Consider the following 27,688-nt stretch of genomic DNA (forward strand, 5'->3'; position numbering starts at 1 on the left):
TCTGAGTGTACAGTGGGAAGAGGCTTGTAATCTGAACTGTGGCCAACTAACTCCTCTAGCCCACTGAATCTTGTTGACCTTTTTGAATTTCCGTTGTTTTGAAAATCTTGTTCCTGTGTAAGTACAGGGACAGAAGTTTCAAGAATGTCTCATAGCCTCATGAAGAGACCTCTGGCTTCTTTATGTGCCACAACCTCCAAGGCGTAAGGAAGATCTTCAAGTAAATAAGGATATCTCCCTGAAAGGCAGGTGTGGGGGAGGGGAGGGTGAGAAGATAGTATGTTCAGGACTTTTCTGGGGAGGCTTAGAAGCAGCATTCCTGGGAGAAAGCATACATGATTCATAAGGAATTTTCCATCAATCCAGTATCTTCAAATTATAGAAATATTAAAAGTCTCTGAAGTAAGCAACGGGTGGAGATGAAAACCAAAGGTGGCATGGCAGCCATCATGTGGCTCAACTTTGCTGGATCTTTGTCAAGCAGCTGTGCTGGCTTTATGACTTCTGCCATTCCATTTAGATATGGCTGTGCCAAGTATACATACCATAGCAACTGGCCAGTTTTGTGGTTTACACATATTTGTCCTTTGTATTATTATTATTCCCCCACCTCCAGTCATGGTTTCTCTGGATAACAGCTCTGGCAATCCTGGAACTTGTTTTGTAGATCAGGCTGGCCTCAGACTGTATTCCCCCCTTCCTCTGCCACTAGAGTGCTAGTTTTAAAGGTGTGCTCCACCATGCCTAAATGCCCTTTATATGAAACACAAGACTTTCATTGCATTGCCCTTATCCAATGTCTAGTTTTGCCTCTTGTCTGTCATTCTCTAATTCAACCATTCAGAATTGTTTTTATCAAAATGGATCATATATTTTTCCTTCATGGCTGTTAGACATTTTTATAGAACTCCTGTGTTGCTACAGTTCTTACCTGCTATGGCTTTTAAAATCTCTGAGTACTTTTGCACGTGCTTTCAAATTAAATTCTGACATGAGGGAAATTTCTCTTTCTTTTTTCTTTTTTGAGACGTGAGTCTCACTACATAGCTGTGAGCTATATGGCTGTCTCGGAGCTCAACTATGTAGACTAAACATCATTTGAACCTACTGAACTTCACCTGCCTTTGCCTCCAGAGTTCTGGGATTGAAGATGTGCTACTACACCTGGCTGAAATTTCTCTTTTTAATGTGAATTAAAGTATACCAAATGGAATGTCTGTCAGTGTTTAATAGAAATTAACCTCAGAAATTCCTTGCCAAATTTGTTACAAATTCATGCCTCTTAATAATTTTATATGTAGTAATTATAGTTACCTACATTTATTAAATACTTGTTTAGATACATTCATGGTACAAGCAAAAAATTTTGAAAACAAAGGATATAAATATTTTTATCATAAAAACTTTTCTTTTTGACTCATTAACATATTCACTTATTCTTTCTTCAACAGATGATGAATAAGGTTTTTGGAGGCACTGTACATAAAAAAAGTGTTAGAGAAGATGGAGTTTTCAATATTACTATGGATAATACGTGCTCAATATTCAGGTATTGTTTTTTAATTACATTTATTTAATTTTGTGTCCACTCATACAGGTATGCCATGGCGTGTGTGTGTGTGTGTGTGTGTGTCAGAGAACAGCTTGTAGGAGTTAGTTTTTGCCTTCCTTAGGCTTGTTGGCAGATGCCTTTTCCAGCTCACCTATCTTGCCAATCCCATATATTTAATTAATAAACATGTATACTAAATGTTTTTGTTATTCTATTTGTGTGTGTGTATGTGCACGCACCCGCGGGTGCACATGCCATGGGGCATGTGTGGAGGTCAGAGGATAACTGGGAGTTGGTTGTCTACTTCCACCATGTGGGTCACAGGGGTCAACCATTTCCTCTTCATAATTAAACCCCATTGTTTTTATTTTTGCACTAGAGCTCCACCTTGTCTGCTGGATTGTGCTTATTTCTAGGTGTTTTTTTGAACAGTTAGACAATGTGAATTTTTTTTAGAAAGATACAATCACCATATATAATTAATTATTTCTAATTAATATAAGAGATTATAGGATTTTTTATTGAATTTTTTCATTTATTTTATATACCAACCACAGCTTCCCCTTCCTTTTCCCTCCCCCAACCTCTCATCTACTACCCCATCCACTCCTCCATTCAGAAAGGGTAAGGCCTCCCATTGAAGTCAACAAAGCATCACATATCAAGTTAAGGCAGGACCAAGCTCCTCCTCTTGCATCATGGCTGGGCAAGGCATCCCAGCGTGGGAAATAGATTCCCAAAAGCCAGTTCATGCACCAGGGACAGGTCCTGATCCCACTGCTAGAGGCCTCACAAACAGACCAAGCTACACAGCTGTTACCCACAGGCAGAAAGCCTAAGTCAGTCCCATGCAGGCTCTCTAGCTATAGGTCCAGAGTCCATGAGCTCCCACTAGCTTAAGTCAGCTGTCTTTGTGGGTTCCCTTGTCATTATCTTGACCAACCCCTTCCTTCCCTCCTTCAGCTGTACTCCTGGAGCTTGGCCCAGTGCTTGGCTGTGGATCTCTGCATCTGCTTCCATGTGCTACTGGATGAAGGCTCTCTGATGACAATTTGGGTAGTTACCAATCTGATTACAGGAGAAGGCCAGTTCAGACACCCTTTCCACTATTGCTAGGTGTCTTAGCTGGGGTCATCCTTGTGGATTTCCTGGGAGTTTCCCTGGCACCAGGTTTCTCCCTAACCCCATAATGGCTCCCTCTATCAAGATGTCTTTTTAGTTGCTCTCCCTCTCAATTCCTCCCCCAACTTAACCATCCCGATCACTCATGTTCCCATCCCCCATCTTCTCCCATCTACACCTCCTCACCCAAGTTTACCTAGGAGATCTCATCTATTTCCCCTTCCAAGGGCAATCCATATATGTCCCTCTTAGGTTCCTCCTTGTTACCTAGCTTCTCTGGGTCTGTGGATTGTAGCATAGTTATCCTTTGCTTTGTATCTAATATCCACTTATGAGTGAGTACATGTTTGTCTTTTTGGGTCTGGGTTACCTCACTCAGGATGATTTTTTTTTCTAGTTCCATCTACTTGCCTACAAATTTCATGATGTTATTGTTTTTACCACTGCGTAAGACTCCATGGTGTAAATGTGCCACATTTTCTTTATCCATTCTTTGGTTGAGGGGCATCTAGTTTGTTTCCAGATTCTGGCTATTTGTTATGAATAATGCTGCTATGAACATAGTTAAGCAAGTGTCCTTGTAGTATGATTGAGCCTCCTTGGGGTATATGCCCCAGAGTGGTATTGCTGGCTCTTGAGGTGGATTGATTCCCAATTTTCCAAGAAACCGCCATACTGATTTCCAAAGTGGCTGTATAAGTTTGCACTCCCACCAGCAGTGAAGGAGTGTTCCCCTTACACCACATCCTCTCCAACATAGTTAATGCTTCTTACTCTTAAGCTTGATTGATTGATTGGTGTGTGTGTGTGTGTGTGTGTGTGTGTGTGTGTGTGTGTGTGTACGTGCGCGCTGTAAATGGTGTTTGTATAGGTGGGTGTACCCTCATGTGTGCATATACATAGAGGCCACAGAAGGATGTTGGGCACCCTACTCTTTTGCTCTCTGCCTCATTCTCTTGATCCCAGTTCTTTGACCCTGGAGCTAGTCTGGCAGCCAGGAGATACCTGTGATTTTTCCTGTTTCCTTAACCCACAGGATTGGGGTTCTGGGTCCACATGTGGCTGCAATTGGCTTTTTATGTGGATACTGGGGATTAGAACTTGTATCCTCATGATTCTTTTAAGACAGTGAGCTATCTGTACAGCCCCTAGTTCTTAATTTTTATTAGTTGCCTCTTTTTGATATTTAATATCCTTTATTGGCTTTATTTATAATAGAATATATATAAACTCTAACAGTGTTGCATGAAAAACCTAGAGTCAGATACCGAGGGTGAAAGCTAAAAGAAACTTCTCACCTTTGAATCCTCACACTGAATGGAGGGCCAAGATCCTGTCCCTACCTCCCTAAGATTAAAGGCTGCCCAGCTCTGCTCCTGTTTTAGACTGGTTCAGTCTCATGTAGCCCAGGGTGGCCTTGAACTCCCCATCTTCCTGCTTCCTCCCAAGTGCTGGGACTAAAGGTGTGTGTCACCACTGCCTGGCCTCTATGGTTAACTAGTGGCTAGCTCCACCCCCTGATCTTTAGGCAAGCTTTGTCAGAACACAAAATATCATACAACATTGCTACATAACTTAAATATCCCTAAACATACATACCCCTAGATTTTCTTAATCTACCATATAGCAAACATATTTCTAAACAAAACGACTATCTTAGGGGTTACTGTTGCTGTGATGAAGCACAGTGAGCAAAGAAACTTAGAGGGAAGGGTTTATTCAGCTTAGGCTCCCACATCACTGTTTGTGATTAAAGGAAGTCAGGACAGGAACTCAAGCAGATCTGGGACTTAGAGGCAGGAGTTGATGTAGAAGCCATGAAGGGGTGCTGCTTACTGGCTTGCTCCCTCTGTGTTATGCAACCTGCTTTCTTAGAGAACCCAGGACAACCAGCCCAGGGCTGGCACCATCCATAATGGACTGCACTAGGGATTAACCTCCCCCATTAGTCACTGATTAGGAAACTGCCCTGCAGACTTGCGTCCAGCCTGGAGGCGTTTCTCGATGGAGGTTCCCTCACTCTGGTGACTGACCCGTGTCACTGTCAGGTTGACATGAAACTGGTCAGGACAGTGACATATTCATCATGGTTCTCCTTGAGATGTTTGTGTCTAAATTTAAAAATCTTTCTTTTTATATGTTTAGGGGCCTTCAGAAGGAAGAAATTGTTTTACTTACACATGGAGACAGTGTAGATAAAGTAGCTGATGGATTCAAGGTTGTAGCACGTTCTGGGAACATCGTGGCAGGTAAAAGTTCTAAATTTTGCAGATTTCACTAAATTTTCAGAGTAATCATGATTCTGTATGAGATACTTTTAACTAAGTCTTCATTTAAAATGTTTATTTATTACATTTATTGTGTCTGAGGGTCAGAGGACCACGTAAGGGATTTTTTCCTCCCCCTGTTTGGATCCCACTTAGTTTGCCAGGTTTGATATCAAGTACCTTTACCCGAATGAGCCAGCTTGTGGACTCTTTCTTATTCTTTCATAGCTGTTGTCAATGTGGATCCATTATTAACAAGGGGTTTATTCCTATGAATGTATGTGTGTGTGTGTGTGAGCCCAAGAAGGTGGGACTAGTGAGGAAGAGAGGTTCAAGTGGCTGCTTTCTGACTCAGGCAGAAGGACAGCAGCAAAGGACCATGCAGGTGAAAGCAGGTGTGGGTGTGGTTTAGGAGGAAGCTGTCACTGTGGGTGTGGGTGTGTGTGTCCCCTTCAAAGAATATATTAGATGTCAGAGGTTATTTACATTGAAAAAGCAAGCAGTAGTGAGCCTTAGTGTGATTAGTGATGCTACTATTTTATCTAGATATTGAGGGAACAGGTGAGGGCTGACAGGTCCTGAGCTTGGGCTGTAGTGTGAAATCAAGTAGAATATTCACGATCTGAGCAAGAGTAAGTCTGACATGGAGTAAGGTAGTGGGCCAGGCTTTGAGTGACTATAAGGCTTTGGCTTTTTTCCTAGGTAGGTGGTGTTCTGAATAAAGGATAGGCATGATCTAATTTCAGGATTATGTTACCATGAGAAGAGAATAAACTTGGGCAAAGTATGAGCAGGAAGGCTGTGTATTCTAGTGATCAGAGGGGAAAAAGTGAAGTTTAGAGCAAGCTGCCAGAAGTGGGTTAGTCACATCTTTGGATTGTGGTAATGCTCTGAATGGGCAGACCAAAGGTTTGTTACTGGATTGTATGGTGATATTTTGTTTGTGCTCTAACAAATAAAGCTTACCTGAAGATCAGAGGGTGGAGATAGTCATTAGTTAACCATAGAGGTCTGGAGGTCTGTATAGACAGGAGACAGGAAGTGATATGCCTGGGTGGAGAGAGGAATATAAATAAGGTGGGCAGAGACAGGAGCTCTGCCCTTTTCGGTAGGAGGATTCAGAGAGGTAAAAGGTTGCTTTGACTTTTCCTTTACTTCTCTGATCTTTTAGCATTTATCCTGATATATGATTCTGGGTTTTTATTATTGAGACCAATTAGAATTCTTGCTACAGGATTGAGTATAGAGTAATAGTAGTAAAAGAGTCAAAATTTAAATGCTGGATTTTCTTCCTTCCTTCCTTTTTTTTTTTTTTTTGCTTTAGTAACAGATGGGTAGAATTTCTATGTGCCTAATGGGAAAGAACTCAGGGCTTTGGGTTTGCACATGAAACTCAAGGTGATTTATTAAACATCAAAATGAAGGTGTCTAGTAGACAGTTAATACATCTTGACCACAGAGGAGAAATCTAGCCTGCAGGTATACAGATGAGCCTAAGAATGGAATATTAGGATTATTAGAATGTAAGATCACTTAAGAGTTTATGGAGAAGACATTTAAGGGCCGAGTACAGGCAGTTTCCATATGTAGAGATAGGCCAGGAGAAGAGGGACCAGCGGTGAAGAGTAAGAAGGAGCAAACAGTGAGATAAAAGTATACCAAGAGTGCTACCCTGGAAGCCAGATAAAGTCTAAAGTGCTTTGGATCTTGACTGCCAGGCACAGTTTGGTTACTCAAGAGTTGAGGCAAATTCTTGATGCATGAACCATAAAATAAGGATAGTGATGCCCAAGTCCCTAGCCCAGCACCTGTTGCTTGGCAGATGATTCGTTAAACCCTGTAGCGAAATAGGTGAAATCATATAGTAAATATCCCTAATCCGAATATCTGAAATTGCCCACAATCCAAAACTATTAGATTACTAACTTGAAATCACAAGTTGCATGTTTTTTGAGTGCCCCCAAATGGCAAGTTGCAGTCAGAATGCAAGCACACTTAAAATCCTATGTAATTTTAGACTACTTGTCTATGATATATATCAGTGAATTTTATGTTTGTACTTAGGTCTCATACAAAAAATTAATACCAAAATATTTAAAACTTTGTCTGAGGAGATATAGTATACACTTCTACTCGCCTCAGATAGGGAATTCATGACAGCCGAAGTATGGAGCCCATCAAAGTCCAATTTAGTGGGCTTGCAGTAATATGAGTGAGAGGTTATTTACAAGAATAGAAATGACTTAGGCAGCTGCACCACCAAAGCCTCATAAAGCTGGGAACCTGGAGCACACTGCACATACAGATTGTTGGCATCTCAGTAGGTTTGAGAGTGTCTTTTGTAGGTTCCTAAATTGTTCTAAAGGGCTGTCCAGGCAGCTCGGCTGGTTTCTGCTTCTTCCAGGCAGCTGGGCTAGTCTCAGTCCATTTGCAGCTCAGCTTCTCCCATCTTGGAGGGACTGCTTTTATTGCTTGCCCTGGCAGGTCTAGTGAATCTGGTCAATTTCAGGGACTTCCCAAAGCTATTTGAAGTTGTTTACCTTACTGCCTGCAGAGCTTCCCTGCAGGGTGGAATGTTTTAATCTTGGAAATTGTTACAGTACCATACCTTAAACACTTCTGAACCCAAACATTTCTAAGTAGGGTTATTCATCCTGGATTTGTAGTTAATGGAACTCAAAAAAGAAATAATAGAAAATACTGAAAAGTTTGATGTATGAAGGTGGGTTTTTTTTTTTTTTTTTTAATGTTGGGAATTGGGGCTTGCCTGGTATATGTGGAAGCCACTAGGACTGAGAACCAAAACTGAGTTGTTCTCTATATTAAATAGATAAGAAAACTAAAGTAATGATAGGGAAGTGAGAAGCTACTGAAATAATCTCTGCCCTGTACTACATCTCATTTTTTGCTGTATACTTTATAAAAATTATAGCAACATAGGTTTACTTATATATTTTCTTTTTCTGTAATTAAAAGTTGAATAAGGCATATTACATTTAACATTAGAGAGATTTTAAGGGATGGATTGTGACTATTAGTTGTATATTGAAGAAAAATTGTTTTGTGACTGTTTTCTCCATGAAGGTATAGCCAATGAATCTAAAAAGCTATATGGTGTACAGTTTCATCCTGAAGTTGGCCTTACAGAAAATGGGAAAGTAATACTGAAGAATTTCCTGTATGACGTAGCTGGATGCAGTGGGACCTTTACTGTGCAGAACCGAGAAATTGAATGCATTCGAGAGATCAAAGAGAGAGTAGGCACATCGAAAGTATTGGTAAGCAGTTGATCACCTGATGTTCTAAAAACTTATGTCCCAAATATTAGGAACCAGAGCTGGATTGCTTAGCCTTGACATCTGATAGGGTACATATATAATGTGTGTGTTACATCAACTAAGAGTCTTTTTTCAGTTACTGTACATATCTTTAATATATACAACATTTTAAAGTAATTGTACAAGGTGATAGTGTTTATTTTTTGTTTGTTTTTCCTGTTTGATTTTTTTTTTCCTCCCCATTTACAGGTTTTACTTAGTGGTGGTGTAGATTCAACTGTTTGTACAGCTTTGCTGAATCGTGCTTTGAACCAAGATCAAGTTATTGCTGTGCACATTGATAATGGCTTTATGAGAAAACGAGAAAGCCAGTCTGTTGAAGAGGCCCTCAAAAAGCTTGGAATTCAGGTTAAAGGTATTAGTTAACCATGAGAAGTTCATTTATACCAGGCGTTATTTCTTTAAGCCTAGTTTTCCCTGTAAAGTCAAGGCTGAAAATACTTTTTACTTCACATATATAATTTTCTGTTTCAAGAAGGGTCCAATCACTTCTTGGTCTTTTGACTAAGATCAAGTGTAGTATCAGGAAGTGTCTGATATAAAACTTAGATAATATTTACTGTTATACTAGGTCACTGAAATTGGTAAGTTACCATTTAGCATCTACCATTCTGTTCTCTTCTGTCTTCCTAATCCTTTCAAAAATCTCCCCTCCTTCCCTGATTTTATAACATTATTATGCAAGTGAGTATCTAAGCTCGTCTACAAATACAGATTGTTTTGCACCCAAGCTCATACAGAGAATGGAGATTAAAAGTCTGTATTTAGCCAGACATGCTTGTTGTGTGCACCTGTCATCCTAGCTACTTAGGAGATTTGAGGGAGGGCAATCATTTGAACCAGGACCTTGGAATTATCTTAGGCAACATAGCTAGACTGTAGGTACCCACACGAGCATGAGAACCTGAATTTATTTTTGGGACCCATATTCAAAAGCCAGATGTGTCTGTTTGCTTGTAATCCTCAAACTGGGAAGGTAGAGACAGGGTAATCCCTGTGCTTGCTTGCTAACTGGTCTGGCTGAACTAGGGAGCTCCACATTTAGTGAGAGACCCTATATTAAAAACTTGGTGGAGCATGATAGAGGAAGACACATAGTGTGTGTATGCATAGCTGAGTGCTTGCGCGCGCGTGCGTGCACACACACGCGCGCACACACACACACACACACACACACACACACACACAGTTTAAAAAAGACAGAGATCCTATTTATTTATTTATTTACTCTTATTTGTTTGTTTGTTTTTTCAAGACAGGGTTTCTCTGTGTAACAGCCTTGGCTACCCTAACTCGATCTGTAGACCAGGCTGGCCTCGAACTCACAGAGATCACTTGCCTCTGCCTCCTGAGTGCTGGGATTAAAGGTGTGCACCACTACCACCCAGCAATTTATTGTTACTTTAAAGGACAATGATGACTAATAAACTTATTTTTTTACACTTACATTAATAAACTTTATTATATTTATGGATATTTCTTATTCTCTAAAAAAGGTATAAGTGGCCATAATTATGGTATAGTAGACTAAAAATGCAATGTACATAGTTATATTATTAACTTAATTGGAATTGATGCTACAAGGCTGAGGTTAAGGTGATGACTCCTACATAGTCACTTTCTTCTCTGAAGCGTGACGAACTGCAAAGGCATAAATAGGCCCAGTGACACAAGGAGAGGGAATAAGCAAATAGTGAAAGAACACTAGGTGGTCAAATGCAGGTGTCTGAGGGGGATTCTCTTGGAGAAGCTAATGAAGTTTAATTTTGAAGGGCCCTCACTAGTCAGTCTTCTTCCAGAGTCCCAGCTGGGACCTATCAGGGTCTTCACAGGACTGTATAGTTTGGAGTTTATAACTAAGATCTCTCTCTCTCTCTCTCTCTCTCTCTGCAACTAGAGGTTGATAGCTTTAATTTCCTCTTTGTAGTCTAGTTGTCTCTTGTGTGGGGTTTACTGTAAACATTTTGAGGTCAGGCTGAGGAAGAGTTGGCTTGGAGATGCCTTTAGTTTCAGTTTAGTAGTGTTTGTAGTAACCATTTTTTGCTCTTATGTAATAATAAATACAGGGATATCCAGGTAATTGTAAAGGTGTAGGTAGCAGTTTTTAAAGAAGCTGGATAGTGTGCTGTTCTGTGAGGAGCCACTGCATTTGACTGTCTTAGGGCTGTATGTACTGCCGTGTGTGTGTGTGTGTGTGTGTGTGTGTGTGTGTGTGTGTGTGTGTATAAAAACGTGTTGTTTGTTTGTTTGTTTTTTTGGTTTTTCGAGACAAGGTTTCTCTGTAGCTTTGGAGGCTGTCCTGGACTAGCTTTGTAGCCAAGGCTGGCCTCGAACTCACAGAGATCCGCCTGCCTCTGCCTCCCGAATACTGGGATTACAGGCGTGCACCACCACCGCTTGACCAACCAAAAAAAAAAACCAAAACAAAATACTTGTTATATATAGTGTTGACTTGTTCTAGTTGAACACTGAGCAGAGGGAAAGCAACCAGCGCCATTGGCAGTGGTATGGTCTCATCTAAATGCTATAGAGTTCTCTTAATGAATTCCCAAATCTGAACTCGTGGGTGGTTTATTGCTGGTTTTTGAACATATGAGCAATGTAAGGGATATCAAAGGGTCCATCTTGGTTTTCTTTCTATGCCTTGACATATTAATGATGAAAAGAAATATAATAGTTTAAAATACTTCTTACATCTCTCCCAGTGATAAATGCTGCTCATTCTTTCTACAATGGAACAACTACTCTGCCAATCTCAGATGAAGACAGGACCCCACGAAAAAGAATTAGCAAAACATTAAATATGACTACAAGTCCTGAAGAGAAAAGAAAAATCATTGGTGATACTTTTGTTAAGGTACTTTTCTTTCTTTTTTTCGAGACAGGTTTCTCTGTGTATCCTTTTCTGTCCTGGAACTAGCTTTGTAGACCAGACTGTCCTCAAACTCACAGAGATCAACCTGCCTCTGCTGGGATTAAAGGCGTGCTGCCATACCTTTCTAAGGTACCTTTCTTTTAATGTGTGCAATGTTTACTGGTTCATGTGAATTTCAGTGTGTTTTTCATAATATCAACAAAATTGGCTAATTTTATTTTTTAAGATAAACGTAAAGTGCATGGGGGCAGGGGGAGGTCTGTGTCTTATTTACATCTTTTGATGTAAAAAGCATTATGTTGCTAAGCTGGTGTTTTAGACATTTAGGAATGGACCTTTCTGCTGGCACTGCACTTCTTCTGTTGGGTTTACCATTGACCATAATTCAGGGAGTGCTGAAGAGAACGTTCACATATATTTTTGAATCACACAATATACATGTTTTCAGAAATTTGTTTTTCATGGTTTGATAGTTTAATTTCTTGTTTGGTACTGCAAAGACTCTAATTTCATTAATTTTGTGAAAAAGATTGATTTCTTAGAAGACTGTTCTGCTTTTGTTGGTGACAGATTGCCAATGAAGTAATTGGAGAAATGAGTTTGAAGCCAGAGGAAGTTTTCCTTGCCCAGGGCACTCTACGGCCTGATCTGATCGAGAGTGCGTCCCTTGTTGCTAGTGGCAAAGCTGAGCTCATCAAAACCCACCACAATGACACGGAGCTTATCAGAAAGTTGAGGGAAGAGGTAAAGGCTGTGCGAGCCATTCCATGATGTGTGTGTGTGTGTGTGTGTGTGTGTGTGTGTGTGTGTGTGTGTGTATTTTATGTTTTATACAACATAATATATATTTATATACACACAGACACAGGGCATTTCCCTTTCCCCATCCTTCCTTTCTTCTTCCCAGTACTGCACAGTTGACTAACCATCTCCACAAACTAATTGTGTTACCCTAAGAAGGAACCCAGTGCATCTTGTGCTCATTAGCAATCATTCTTCATTCTGACTGTGCCCCACCCCATCTCCCCTGTCAACTCTAGACAACCATTGTCCACTAGGGTTTTTTGGTTTGTTTGTTTGTTTTCATTTTTTGAGACATGGTCTGTATGTAGCGCTGGCTGGCCTGGAACTTGCTATGTAGATTAGGTGGGACTCCAGCTCAGCCATCTACCTGTCTTTGCCTCTCACATGCTGGGATTAAAGGCTACTATGCCTTGCAGACCACTAATTTCTGCTTCTGTAGTTTTCCTCATTTTAGACATCTTCTTTGTAGTCTTTTATGATTGGCTTTTTGCTTTGTTTTTGAAAAGATGGTCTTATGTATCTCCTGCCTCTAACTTGTTATATAGCTGAGGCTGACTGGTGACCCTCCAGCCTCTACCTCCTGAGTGCCATGATTTAGTATATATTTTCAAGGTTCATCTATGGTGTAATTTAACTTATTCCTTTTTATAGCCAAGTAATATTCCATTGTGTGTTCACATTTTAGTTGGTAGACATTGCCCATTTTTGGCTCTTAGAAATGATGTTATGAATATTGGTTGTAAGTACTTGTAAACATGCCATTTTCTTCTAGTGGATACCTGGGTATAGAATTGCTAGAGTAGCACAATGTGATGGTGCAATCCTGTAAACCCATCACTCAGGAAGTCTAGGCAGGAGGATCCAGAGTTCCATGGTCATCTTCAGCTACATATCAAGTTAAAATCCAGGATTATAGATGACTGTGTTTGAAAAACAAATTAATTCCTAAATCATACAATGACTCTTTAACATTTAGATTTCCTGCCAGACTGTTGTCCAAAATGCTGAATGTATACATTCCCACTGCAAAGAGTTAAAAGTTCTCATTTTCCATGTCTTATCAAACAAAATAAATCCCATCATCTAGAATAGAATAGTAAAGCTCTGTAACTTGCTGTGTTTGCAGAACTGAAACTTACCCATCAAATGCCTTCCCTTTTGTTCCTCCTCTACTGCCTGATAACCACCCTTCCACTTTCAGTCCCTATTTGACTACCTTGTGTACTTGATGCAGTGGGATCATACAAAAGTTGTGTCTTCCTTTATTCTCCTTCAGGATTGTCTTGTTGTTACTAGCTTATTTCATACGTAGCCTAATGCCCTTTAGGTTTAATGTTGTACTGGATGACTGGATTGCCTTCTTTTCAAACGCTAAGTAATACAACATTGCATGTGTATACCATATTTTGTTTATCTAATTACTCAACAGTGGGCATTTGTGATATATCCATCATTTGGATATTGTGAGTTTTGCTCTGAACACAGGTATACATTTAATGCTTCAAGAGCCACCTTTTAGTTCTTCAACATACATACTTAGAACTGTGGTTCTGTTTTTAATTTTCCTTGTGGACCCTCCATGCTCTCCAAAGTAGTTGCACCATTTTCCTTTTTTAACCAAAAGTACCAGAGGAATTGCAGTTTTTGTATATTCTGAACACCACGTGCTATTTTGTATTTCTCTTTATAGCTATCCTAAACTAATAGTATTGTTGTTGCTGATTTTGGTTATCCTTGAGAAGTGAGATCTCTAACATTTTTTTTGTTCTTTGAGACAGGATCTCCATAGTTTTGAACAAGCTCTTCCCCTTATCCCAGCCTCCCCAGTACTGTTTGCAGATGTGCACTGCCACACTTAAGCTCATTGTAGTTTGGCTCTTCGTTTCCCTATAATAATGTACAGAATCTTTTCAAGTGTTATTGGTCATTTGTATATCTCGGAGAAATGTCTGCTCATATCCTTTGCTCATATACTGGGTTTTAATTTAATATGAGAATTATTTTTTCCTGGGGCTGGAGAAATGACTCATCAGTTAAGAGCATTTGACTGCTTCCAGAGGACTGGAGTTCAGTTCCCAGCACCCACATGGCAGTTCACAATCCTCTGCAACTCTAGTTCCAGGAATCTGAGGGACATACAAGCGATGCATGTACATACATGCAGACAAAATACCTATACAGGCACATTTTCCCTGTCCTGACCGCTTGCTCCCAAATAATCAGCAGCCACTTCCCAAATAACTGACTTGGAGACTTAATATAAATTATAAATGCTTGGCCAAAAATAGCTCAGGCTTGTTACTAACTCTTACAATTTAACCCATTTCTATTCATCTTCCTGCTGCCCCAAGACTCCTGGCTTTTCTCCTTTTCACTTATGTGACTCCTCCCTTTGACTGGCAACTCCTGACTCTGACTCCGCCTTCCTTATCCCAGCCTTTATTAAACCAGTCATAGTGACGTATGTTCAGAGTGTACAGGAGGATTATTCTACAGCATACCTATATACATAAAAAGTGTATATATATATATAACACTAACAATAATTTTTCCAGTTGTCTTCTGTGTCCTATGAGAAATAGAAGAGAGCTGCTGGTGGGTTTTCCCAGATTTTTGGATTTCTAAGATTTTCTTTATTTCATGTGTTTGAGTATTTTGTCTGCATGTATGTCTGCATCAGTGAGCCATTTCTGCAGCCCTCAAATCTATTTTTCTTCATATGACTTTCAAGGCTTATACTTTAAAATGTGTTTTAACAAAGAATATGAATGCCCCTAAAATGCTCATCTAATTCCTCCTAAGCCCCATAGGAAAAAATATTTTAAATGATAAAGTCTACTCTTTTAATTGGTTCCTTTTTCTCCTTGTAGGGAAAAGTAATAGAACCTCTGAAAGATTTTCATAAAGATGAAGTGAGGATTTTAGGCAGAGAGCTTGACTTGCCAGAAGAATTGGTCTCTAGGCATCCTTTTCCAGGTAAAAACACACTTAGGGTTTGTTTGTTTGTAGACCCTGTGGATTTAGTTCAGGCCACTGAATTGTTTTTCTTTTTAGGGACTATGTGACATGATAGACGGGAACAAATTCTTTGAAGTGCCCACCGTATTTATGCCAGTACATGACTCCTCCTCTTTTGTGTTTATGTTTAGATGATACTGTACAATTCCTGGGAGTAACATTTCTATGTAATTCTCAGTTGTAGATTAGGGTTTCTATACCGGAAATTCTGTGTGTATATGTGTCATGTATTCCATGGAAAGAAGAGAGAATTAAAACTTGTCCCTCCTCACCTACCTTTTAAAGGTAGAGTCTCCTAAAAAAGAATGTGTTCTATTAACAAATGTTGCATCCCCTCCCCCTTCCCCCAGGTTCTTGGATGGCCTGGACTCAGGCGTTTTCCTGCCTCAGCCTCATGTAGACAATGGCAACTCCTTTCTTTTAAGTTTTCTTATGCAGCATCTTGTTGAGTGGACGAACTACTTCATTCATATGTAAACACTCTTTGCACTGTGTTTGTTCTATGTAACTAATTCATGGACATGAAGACAGTTTTAAATAGTTATTTGCTATACTAGAAAAAAATAGTGATATTTAAAGGTAGCATTATGACTCTTGATCTGTTTTATTTTGAGATGTTTTAAGATGCAAACCTGTTTTGGAAGAATGGTCTTACTTAAAACACAGTAATAGTACCCCAGCATGGAGGCACATTCCTTCAATCCCAGGACTTGGGAGGCAGAGACAGGCAGATATCCTGGATATCCTGGTTTACATACCAAATTGTAGGCTAATTAGGTTCATGTAGTAAGATCCTGTCAAAAAATAAGGGCTAGCATTTTGGAAGTACTGTGTGATGTGACACACACTGCTAAATGTTCTTAAAACACTGTCTTATTTGATCCTCTCACACACATGAAAATAATAATCTTGCTTTATGGATAAGAAAATTTACGTATGAGGGTGGTTCCAAAAGTTAGGCAGAAAACACCATTTTAGAGTTTTTAACTCTTAAATGCCACATTGCCTTCATAAAACAATGTTAGAGATAATTAGCACTGATAGAAAAATCTAGTAATTCAAGATCTTCAGTCCCTAAGTGTATGCTGGCAGAAGATGGTGGGTGCAAGTTGGCCCTGTGTCTTTGGTCATCATTTTATGTAGGCTTATGTGATACTTTTTTAAATCAGGTGAGATTTTCATTGGCAAAAATAATCTTGTTTATTCTAAAACTAGGAATGAGACTGAGGGCAACTAATGGAATATGGCTTATGTTTTGCTTATAGACATCTCAAGTGACTTTTTTTCCACGTTGTGTAGCAAAGCAAGAGAATTTGTGCATGCCTTTTGCTTATTTATTTATTTATTTATTTATTTATTTTGTTTTTTGTGAGATTTCTTTTTTCTTTTAAAGATTTATTTATTTATTTATTATGTATACAGCATGTATGACTGCAGGCCAGAAGAGGGCGCCAGATCTCATTACAGATGGTTGTGAGCCACCATGTGGGTGCTGGGAATTGAACTCAGGACCTCTGGAAGAGCAGTCAGTGCTCTTAAGCTGAGCCATCTCTCCAGCCCCAAGATTTATTTTTTCATGTGTTTTGCCTGCATGTATGTGTGTGCACCATGGGCGTGCCAGGTGCCTAAACAAGCCAGAAGAGGCATCAGGTGCTAGGAATTGAAATCCAGTCCTCTAAAGAGCAATAATGCTCTTAACTGCTGAGCTGTTTCTGCACCCTGCCATCCATCCATCCATCCATCCATCCATCCATCCATCCATCCATTTATTGGCTTACATAATTGGTAACTAGAAGTGGTAGCTCATATCTTGGCATTAAGCAATATTTTCACTTAAAAAAATTTTAAAAAGCATGAGTTAAGGTGCTTCATTATTTTTGTTTGCTTTTGTATATGATGGAAAATTCCCTTAATAAATAGATTTTCAGTAAATTGGCATATTAGAGTTAATTAAAATATTTCCTGGTGAAAATTTTTGTGAGAATATATAGGTTAGGAAATTGGGATGAGGAAATTAATATTAACACTTAAAATTAAATGCCTTGTGTGTATTTGGTTTAGTTTGAGATTGAACCCCCCCCCATCCTTGTACATCCTATACATTGGCTCGACCAGAGAACTATATTCTCAGTCTTGAAATTTAGTGCAGGAGTCATTTAAAATTAAATACCTTGTGTTTATTTAAAGGGTTTTATGTTTTAGAATTAGTGTCTATTTTCTATTAAAATTATAATTATAAAGTTTATGGTCAAAATTGTTGTTTTGTAGGTCCTGGCCTGGCAATCAGAGTAATATGTGCTGAAGAACCTTATATTTGTAAAGATTTTCCTGAAACCAACAATATTTTGAAAATAGTAGCTGATTTTTCTGCAAGTGTTAAGAAGGTAATAACTGACTTGATACATCTAGTCAGTACAAAGTAGATGGCTGTTAGCATTCTTGTTTTAAAATGAATTTGTTTGAAAAGTGAAAACAATACTTACTTGTAGTGACTGTGTAGAAAGCATGACATGGAGACTACCAGGTAGCTCTGTCTATTTAACCAAAGAAGACTGCATATCCCCTGTCCTTCAAAGCTCTTGGAACCCTTTTCCTCCTACTTAACCCAGCCCTGATATGAGGGTTTGTGCCTAGTCATACTATAACCTCTTATGCTCTGTTCAGTTGATATCCCTGGGAGGCCTGCTCTTTTCTATGGGAAACGGAGGAGGAGTGGATCTCGGGGAGAGGAGAAGGGGGGCGGGGACTGGGAGAAGTGGAGGGGGATGAAACTTTGGTTTAGATGTGTTATGAGAGAATAAAAACAGAAAACAAACCAAAAGCAAGGTGCTCAGTGGTTAGAGGGTTGACTATGGTGCACGCCAAGCTGTCATAAAAACTAGAGCCAATAAAGTCATTTTTAGATGGGAGTGTTCACTACCAATAGCCCTTGAGTTGAGAAATTGAAGGCAGTGCTTTTTCCTAATGTTCTGAAGTAATCTGAAGGAGATAATTTTGTTTTTTTTTTATTCCCTTTTTAAAAATAAGCTTTAGTTAAAAAATGAAGTCCATGAAATTAGAAAAACAAATTAACTTCATGTATTTTTTGATTACTTGTGTCTATTACTTACATTCAGTCCTTCCTCATCTCTAGTATTTAGCCTTTCTTGGAGCAGAGAACAAGAAAGCCTAAATATAAATACTAATTGTTTTATCAGGCATAGTCATGTTCCTCTACCTCGTTTTCCCAAGTGCTAGACTCCAGGTGTGTGTCACATCTGGCTCTAACGGAGCCTTTGAAGTGTCTACTTGCCCATCTCTAGAATTTCTGACATGTTAGTCTGGGGTGTGTAGCTGTGGTTGAGAAGTACTGCTCAGGCACTGGCTGTAGGAAAAACGGTGAGGTAAAAGAGCTGGTGAGCAAATACAATTCCACAAACATAGAGTTCATAAAATACTTAACTACAATAATATATTTATTACTGTTTAAGACCTAACAAAATAGAAAGCATTAAAAACGATTATATTGCCAAAAAGACAGAAAGGTCGATTCTTTTTCAGTGTCCATGTTCTTACTTAAAGGGAACTGTATGAATAGAAATCAAGGATTTAACTTCAAACCAATAAAGGAGAAATAAATGAGCTAGGAGAAATAAATGAGTTGGGAGAATCAACAGTTCAAAAGAGAACAAAGGGAGAAAATAATATAAAATGGGAAAAAAAATGGTGATCGAAAAGTAAAAGTCTCAATGTATATAAATTTAATTTATATTTCTTACCCCAGAAATTTCTGGTGTAGTATGTAGCACACAGCAAATACTACATGATATGTTAAAATCTAATTGGTATAAGTACATAAGAATATGAAGGCCTTATTTCTTACAACATGAAAAAAAAATGTCTATTTTGTTTTCCCAGCCTCATACACTATTACAAAGAGTCAAAGCCTGCACGACAGAAGAGGACCAGGAGAAGCTAATGCAAATTACAAGTTTGCATTCATTGAATGCTTTCTTGCTGCCAATTAAAACAGTGGGTGTGCAGGTGAGTTAAGTGATTTCACTCACTAGGATGGAACTTCCTGCTGCTTGTCTTCACAAAGTTTGAACTTGGAGTTACTTAGGAAAAATTAATTGTGAAATTATATTCCAGGTTTAGAAAGATAAAAGAGTTTTATAGGTGGTTATGGAGTGAATGAGCTTTTAAGAACTGAATGCTTAGGCCAAGATTTTATAGTTTTAGAATGTTTTTTCCCCTTCCTACCTCTAGCTAAAAGTAAAACTTTCAGGGAACCATTTACTTCACAGTTGGCTGGTTTATTTCTCTTTGAGAAGCAGGACCAATAGGTCAGGTCCTTATTTATTATCTGTACACTTAGGAGATCTACTGTGGCTTGAGAAGCCTTTCTTTAGCTGCAAGAAGGCATCAGATGGATATTTACATGTTTAGCTTGTGGTCTACAAGCATATGTAATTAAAGACTTAACTATAAAACAACACAAAAACACAATCTTCCTTAAAGCCATCTTTTACAAAGATGGTTTTTAAAAGTTAGTTTTAATTTTTGTGTATATGTAAACAGTCATTTATTGCAGTGTGTGTATACTCTTATGCCACAGTGTGTGTGTGTGTGTGTGTGTGTGTGTGTGTGTAGATCAGCTTTGGCTGTCAGTTCTCTCTTTCTGTGTTGTGGAGCAGGGTCTGTTTTTTCTGACACATTTCATACTTCAGGACCACTGGACTGTGAACCGAGTGATTCTCCTTTCTCAGCCTCCTATCCCCCATAGGAATACTTAGATTGCACATGCATCCTGCCATATTTATGCATTTCTTCACGTGACATGGATTCAGGGCTTGAGCAGAGGTGGTTAGGCTTGTGTGGTGAGCCACGGTGCCTGCTGGCCCATCTCAGTTGCCTGTGCTTTTGTTGTAATTTAATTGTCTAATTTGAATCTTAATTTGTAGATGAGTACTGTTGTGCTGCAGTGTCAGAGGCTGCAAGTGCCTGAATGTGTCAGGTGATCGAAGACTATAGGCCCAATATCATCTCCTCTTTGATGTGGCATCTCTTGTTAGCTGTGGTCCATAGCTTTTGAAGTTAGTTTTCTGCCTTTCTAGTTGTAAAAGCATGTGAGGATAATGGTAGTTAGGTTTTAGAATGCTGTTCACGAAATGACCACATTGAGTTTGACAAGACCCTTCAGGAAGTTTCTGGTCATACAAAGCTAAAGAAGCCTTCTGTGTAGTTACTGTGTTCAGTGAAAACTAGAAAAACAGCAGTAGCTCAAAATGGTACTTCCCCTTCTAGTTTTCTGTTGTGTGCAGAGGGTCATCCTCATCAGCAAGAATCATGAGGGTATGGTTTCATAAAAGATGGTTGCCATTGTGCTGACCAAGCATTTAATAGTGTCCTTTTATAGTAGAATTATTTCTAGGAACATGGTTTTGCTATTTTGTTTAACGCTAAAACCTACTCTGTCTTAAATGCATTGGTCTGGATTTTACTTCCCTCCTTTATTGAAATCCATGTATAGTTGTTTTCATATTGAGCTTGGTGGCTGAGGTAGAAAAAGCATATGCTGCCAAGTCTAATGATGAGTTCAAACCCTGCAATCCAAATGGTCGAAGAGAAGAACCAGCCAACTCCTGAAAGCTGTGTTCCCATGAAGATAAACATGAACAAAGCTGATGATAAACGTGCAGGTAAACATGAACAAAGCTAACTGGTCAGAGCTGATGGATGAGCCAGTTTGGTTGCAGAGCATTTGTCTAGTTTTCCTTTCTTTTAAAAGGCTGCACCTGTACCTTAAATGTTTTTAAATGACTATTAAGTATTCTTGGAAATTGTGTGACTGATTTTTTTCAGTGGCTTATGGATAAATTTATCATACATAGGTTTATTTTGAGGTTTTCTCTGATATTTACAGGCAAATGCCTGCAATATAAAACTAAAAGTGTAGACAGGTTTTTCTTTAAATTTTTCTCAGTTCTTGTATGACACATGGTGTTCATTCTCAACACAGTTAACAATAGTAGTAAAAATTTAAATTTCTAAGAGAGTTTACTCAAGAACCTTAAGTATTTGCAACTCCTGCTAGATAGGGTATTGAGTTAAAATAGTTACCCATTATGATTTTTTTCAAAGAAGTTTTTAATTGTTAAGATAAATACCCATTTGAGGCATTTGCTTGATGACTGATTTCTTTGAAAAGAAATTATTTAATGTGTGTGTATGTTTTGCCTGCATGTATGTCTGTACTGCTTGAATTCAGTATCCTCGAAGGCCAGTAGAGGGAGTTGGATTCCCCTGGAATTGGAGTTACAGGTGGTTGTTAGCTACATGTGGGTGTGGAAACTGAACCTGGGTCCTCTGCAATAGCAGCCAGTGCTCGTTAACCACTGAGTGCCTCTAGAAGTAAGCTGGATGTCTAAGACAGTATTGTAGCTACATGCTTCTTCCCCGTCTCAAATCACAGTCCTTCATATATAAGAGAGACTTGTGTGTGTGGGGGGGAATTCTTTACGTGAGAGGAAACATGCCACATTTGTCTCTGGATTTGGTTCGAATAACGTAAAGTTCTTCAGTTTCATAAATTCCTGAAAATGTCATTGTTTCCTTCTTCGTTATAGTAGAATAAAATTGCATTGTGTGTAAGCATCAATTATTTATCCTTTCATCATATGGGTTACTTCTGTGCTTGGCTATTGTGCATTGTAGAGCAGCAAACATTGTTATGTGAATGTCTCTGTGGTATTGCTGAGACACGGTTTCTCTGTATAGTCCTGGAATTCACTTATAGATCAGGCTGGCTTTGAACTCAATGTGGATCTGCCTGCTCTGCCTCCCGAGTGCTGGGACTAAAGGTGTGTACCACCCACTCCAGGCTCTTAATATAGTTTCAAAGGGTTTGCCTGATAGCAGAGGACGTTGAATACCTTTTTGAGTATTTACTAGTGATTTTCTGAAAATTGAATTCGGTAACTTATTTACTGAGTGGCTGATTTGTGTGTGTGTGTGTGTGTGTGTGTGTGTGTGTGTGTGTGTGTGTGGGCGTGTTGTACTTAAGAGTTTCTACCCCATTCCATAAGCTGTTTATTCACTACTTAATTGGTTCCTATACTGTATAAAAGCTTTTAAATTTAACGCAGTCCTATTTGTCAATTGGTGCGCGTTATTGCTCATGTGTTGGAGTCCTTTTCAGAAAGTTCTTGTCTGTCCATGTAGCCACTTTGACAGGATTATTTTGCAAGCTTGTGCACATGGATGGCCTTTCCACCTGTTAGTGTCATCTGTTTCTTCGTTCTCTTCATTCTCATTGTGGATGTCCTTTATATTCCTGCTTAGTTTTGTTCCTAGTTATTTATGCTCTTGGAGTTACTGTGAATGGTCAGTATTGTCATCCCCATGGCCCAACTCCCTATCCCTGATTTCTTAGTCAACCAGTTTATTATTAGCATATATAAAAAAGCTACTGATTTTAATGTGTTGGTTTTCATATCCTATTACTCTGCTGAAAGTGTTGATCAGATTTGATAGTATTCCAGTAGTCTTATGGTCTTTTCAGTATTGGGTTATGTCATCTCCAGGTAAGGATAATTTGACTTCTTTCATGTATGTGTTCCTTTTATTTCTTTCTAGTGTCTTTGCTAGAGGTCTTAGTTACTTTTCTATTGCTGTGAAGAGACACCAAGACCAAGGCAACTTATGTTAAAAAAAAGGGGGGGGGGCTTGCTTACAGTTTGAGGGGTGACTCCATGACCATCATGGTGGAAAGCATGGTAGCAGGCATGGCCCTGGAGCAGTAAGTAGCTAAAAACTCACATTTCCTTCACATCCAGGAGGCAGAGAGAGACTGGGCCTGTCATGGGCTTTTGAAATCTGTAAGCACACCTCTCTGGTGACACACCTCCTCTAACAATGCCACACCCCCTAGTCTTTTCCAAAACAGTTCCTCCAGTTAGGAGTCGAGCGTTCAAATACATGAGTCTCGGGAGCACGGGGTCGTTCCCATTCAAACCACCATATCATGTATAAACTTTGTTTCGATGAGGTGTGTCCCTTCTATTCCTAGTCTCTTCAGAGACCATGAAGGGCTTCTTCGTTAAAATAAAGACTTTCTGTATCAGTTTAAGGTAATCATGTAATTTCTGTCTTTGGGTCTATTTTTGTTCATAGGTTTGTCTAAGAGTTCCTTAACATTGTCCTGCTCTTTTCTATTTCTTTATTGGTGTTTGAATATAGTACTTCTCAGGCTTGTCCATTTCTCTCTTATTCTGCTTGGCTGAGTCTGTTGGTGATACTTTGTGCTGTGTCTTTTATTATTTGAGTTTGTCATTACCATCATTTCTAGTTTGTTTTCACATTGTTTCCTTATTGAGTATTTCTTCCTTACCGCTGACTTCTTCATCCATTTTCCTAGCTTCTTCCTCTATGTTGAGTACTTTCCCCCTCTAGATGGAATTCTGTCAGCATGTCTTGAGGTCATTGATCATTTATATTAGTGGATTTTGAGATCTTCTGGCATTTCACCTCTTTCAGTCCCTTTGTGTTCAGCAGGTGAGGAGTCTGGAGCTTTTTGGAAGACTCGTGTTGTCTTTTTTATATTTCTTGCCTCTCTGTGTTGTATTTCTACGTGTGTGTGTTGGTTTGGTATCTCTTCTTACTGAACAGCCTCGATTGTTTTTGTTTCATTTTGTCTTTTTTGGAGTGTGGGTGGGAGGAAAAGACTCTAAAGTCCAGGCTGGCCTTAGACTCTATATGCAATGGAGGCTGTACTTGAACTTGCCATCTCCTGCCTCTACTTGCAAATGCTGAGATTACAAGCAAGTGCCAGCACACTTGGTTGAGCAACCTACTCTTGAGGGCTCTACCCTTAGTACCACTTAGAGAAGAAAACAAACTGCATTATTAACATCAAATGATATATGCAATATATAAAAGTATATTTAAAATTGAGTAAAGCCCATTAATATGTCACCAGTGATGATAAAAAGAAAAAATGGCAAAACTAAAAACTAGCAGAGAAAAACCAAGAATAGATTTCCTAATAGTGAGGGAAAAGATGCATGACCAATTTTATATAACTAGGTGGGGAATTAAAAAACAAACAACAACAGAAAACAAGTAAACAAAAACAAAAGACAGCTGGGCTGTGATTTCCTCCTCCTTTAATCTGGATCTCTTGAGTTTGAGGCCAGCCTGGTCTACACACAGTGAGTCCCAGGACAGCCAAGGCTACATAAAGAAAGAAAAAAAAAAAAAGCAAAGGGAAAATAAGCCCCGAACCACAGTGAAACAAAGTCAGAATAACTACTATAAAACCCGGGGGCAAAAATAGAAGAAACAGCTCTCTTTTGGTGGTGCCTCCTAGGCGGTGGGCTGTATCAAGATGAATGAAGCTGAATATCCTTCCCTGCCACTGGCTGTCAGAAATTCATTGAAGTGGAGGATGAATGCAGTCTTCATGCATTCTGTGAGAAGCACGTGGCCACAGAGCAGCTGCTGATGCTCTGGGTGAAGAGCGGAAGGGTTCTGTGGTCCAAATCAGTGGTGGGAATGACAAATGAGGGCTTTTCATGAAGGAGGTTGTGTGCCAGCTGTTGAGTAAGGGGCATTCTTGTTATAGACCAAGGAGAACTGGAGAGAGGAAGTGCAAATCTGTTCGAGAATGCATTGTGGATGCTAGTTGAGTGTTCTCAGCTTGGTGTGTGTGTGTGTGTGTGTGTGTGTGTGTGTGTGTGTGTGTGTGTGTGTGTGTGTGTGACAGAGAGAGAGAGACAGAGAGAGAGAGAGAGAGAGGGAGAGAGAGAGAGAGAGAGAGAGAGAGAGAGAGAGAGATTGAGATTCCTGGATTGACCGATGATTGACCCGTCCCGCAGGCCAGGTTATTAGGTCAGACCCGAGGAGGCACCACCTGAAAGACCAATGGGGGCGAGAGAGGAAGGAGACCAGGCGCATAAAGAAAGACAGAGTCAGTCTGAGTCGCATCAAGATCTCATTTATTGCAAAGTGAAGCAAGCTTATATACTGGTGGATATGAGGGGAAGGGAGGGAGATGAAAAAATTGTTAGAAAAGGGTTCAGGATGAGGCTCTTTGGTCCAGTGCTTGAGCAACCAATCAATCAATTAGAAAAGGGTTAGGGAGAGGTCTCTTTGGTCCAATGCTTGAACAACTGATCAATCAAACATACTCCAGGAAGTTAATCTGAAAGTACATTTTGTGGTTTTTCCGGGAATGATTGTTTTGCAAGTCAATGGGTGCAGTTATGCCAGATCATTCCAATCAAGAAAAGTCAAGGCGCAGCCATCCAATTTTTGGTTCCCAACAGATGATACTATTGTGCCTTGGTGGTTAGGGCCCAAAAGAGCTAGCAGGATCCAAAAGTTCTTCAATCTCTCTAAAGATGATGTCTGCCAATATTTTCTTCTCAGAAGGCCCTTAAACAAAGAAGGTAAGAAGCCCAGGACCAAAGCACTTGAAATTTATTCTCTTAATACTACAAGTGCTGATGTACTGCTCTGAAGAAACAATGTACTAAGAAAAATGAGGAGGCTGGAGAATATGCTAAACTTTTGACTAAGAATGAAGGAAGCCAGAGACAAAGGCCAGGAACAGATTATAAGAGATGTAGCCTGTCCTTCACTGAAGAGCTTCTACTTCTAAGACCGAGTCCAGTTAAAAACAAGTCTTTAAAAGGAACAAATAAATAATCACTCCTTGAAAAAAAAAAGTACTAAAAAAACCTACTGAAATGTGCTAAAAAGAAAAAGGGAAGCACCATGGTGGGCAAACTTTAAAAATAAAAATAGAAAGAAAAATATTAGGAGCTGGGAAGATGACTCAATGACCAAGAACATTTGCTGCTCTTGCAGAGGACCTCAGCAGATCCTATGTCAGGCCATAGAAACGCCCTATAACTCTAGCTTTCCGATATCTGTGGCCTCTGGACAACCCCCCACCCCCCAAGCAAGTCATTTTAGAAAGATAAAGATCAGTCTTATTTTCAGCTTGGAGAAGGGGTAGTTGCATACACGAGGAGGAGCACCAAAGCATGTGTTCTATGTCTCCTCTTGTCAAGTGGGTGTGGTAGGCAAATACGCAATGCCAGCCAGAGCTGCTGCTCTTCAGGGGCTTCCTTTGTAGTACCAACTAAACCTTGCAATTGGTGTAGGCTCGCCCCTCCACCCCCTCCCAGATTCTTCATTGTACATTCTAGGGTGTACTTTGCTCTCTGGGATTATTTCTCAATTACAGATCTGTGCTGTGGAGGAGTACTGCCTTCCTGCCACCAAACCCAGCTACTGCCAAGTTTTGATGCATATACACATTGTATTAATACATTTAAGTCTGCTCTTAACACATTTAAATTTACTACTGCTATGTATTCAAATTATTCAGCATTAACTTTGTAACTTTATTTTTGGTTGTGAGCCTAGCCTTTAACAGCTGAGCCATCTCTCCAGCCTGACTTTGTAACTTTATATCCTTGATCAACCCATCTTCATCCTTCTTGCATCTCCTGAATCCCTAATTTTATTCAGCTTTTGATAACCACTCCCAATTTCCATAAGATAAACGTTTCAAGATTCATCTAGTGTCATCTTATTTCATGTAAGTGAAGATCTCTAGTTCTACCCTTACTGTTACAAGGGAAAGGATTTCATCTTTTGAATGGCTGAATAGCATTTCATTATACATATGTCATCTTCTTAATCAGTTTGATTGAATACTTAAGTTGTTTCCATTGTTTATAAGTTAATAGTTTAAGTTTATTTTTTTAAAAAGACTTATTTAGCCAATCAATAAATATAAATATAGACGGAAGATCTACCTATCAAACTAAATGTACTTGTTTGCCATTGTTGGGCAGCCATTTGGAATGACATCCAAGTGAACCTCTGGTTTGTTTCATATAAATTCTTGAAATGTCCATGAAGTTCCTTTATTACTGAATTGACCCATATTGGTTTCAATAAAGGGTGTTTTAATACTGGTATCACTAGATGAATACCTAGGATATACTTTTCATATATTTTAAAAAGAAAAAGACAAATTACTGCTAATAGTGTCATATAGAAAATTTTCTAAGCCATCTTTTGACTTAACTGTTAAAATTGATTACATTTCCTCTTTTCAGGGTGACTGTCGTTCCTACAGTTACGTGTGTGGAATTTCCAGTAAAGATGAACCTGACTGGGAATCTCTTATGTTCCTTGCCAAACTTATACCCCGAATGTGTCATAACATTAACAGGTACATTCTGCATGTGGCAGAGGAGATGGGTGTGTGGATGAAGTATAATTGGGGGGTGGGGTGGGATATGTATTTTAAGGTCTTTGGTTAATGAAAGGCCAAAGGGCTTACTTGTACATGTATATAAGAGATAATAGATGAGAGAATGATTCTGTAGTTAGCAGCTGTTTGTAATTATGTACTTTGGTTAATTTTATTGGTTGGGGAATACTTTATATTCCATATTTTGGTCCTTCATCACAGTACAATTATTTTGCTTATTTAAGAAAAATATTTAAAGAATAAACAATTTTGGGGGCTAGCTAGATGGCTCAGTGGGAAAGGTACTTGCCACTAAACCTTGATGACCTGAGTTTGATCCCTGGAACTCTCATGGTAAAAGGAGAGAAGGAACTTTCACAGGATATCCTCTAACTTCCATGTGCGATATGACCTATATGTATCTGAAAAAATAATTATTTTTCAAGATAGCTGTGCTGG

General features: G+C 39.2%; 1 protein-coding gene and 1 pseudogene across 1 annotated transcript in view; both read left to right on the forward strand.

Annotated features, from left to right (window-relative positions):
- Positions 1-27,688, forward strand: part of Gmps (guanine monophosphate synthase) — a 59,170-nt gene that overhangs the window by 21,657 nt on the left and 9,825 nt on the right. The window contains exons 4-13 of the mRNA XM_036189990.1: positions 1,452-1,549; positions 4,820-4,923; positions 8,026-8,219; positions 8,469-8,634; positions 10,985-11,136; positions 11,725-11,898; positions 14,829-14,934; positions 17,245-17,360; positions 18,874-18,999; positions 27,093-27,208. Coding sequence (XP_036045883.1) covers positions 1,452-1,549; positions 4,820-4,923; positions 8,026-8,219; positions 8,469-8,634; positions 10,985-11,136; positions 11,725-11,898; positions 14,829-14,934; positions 17,245-17,360; positions 18,874-18,999; positions 27,093-27,208 — 1,352 coding nt within the window. The remainder of the gene's footprint in view (positions 1-1,451; positions 1,550-4,819; positions 4,924-8,025; positions 8,220-8,468; positions 8,635-10,984; positions 11,137-11,724; positions 11,899-14,828; positions 14,935-17,244; positions 17,361-18,873; positions 19,000-27,092; positions 27,209-27,688) is intronic.
- On the forward strand, positions 8,764-8,877 carry LOC118586504 (annotated as a pseudogene).

The sequence above is a fragment of the Onychomys torridus genome, chromosome 6 (assembly GCF_903995425.1).
Source record: "Onychomys torridus chromosome 6, mOncTor1.1, whole genome shotgun sequence".
In the NCBI taxonomy this organism is placed as follows: Eukaryota; Metazoa; Chordata; class Mammalia; order Rodentia; family Cricetidae; genus Onychomys; species Onychomys torridus.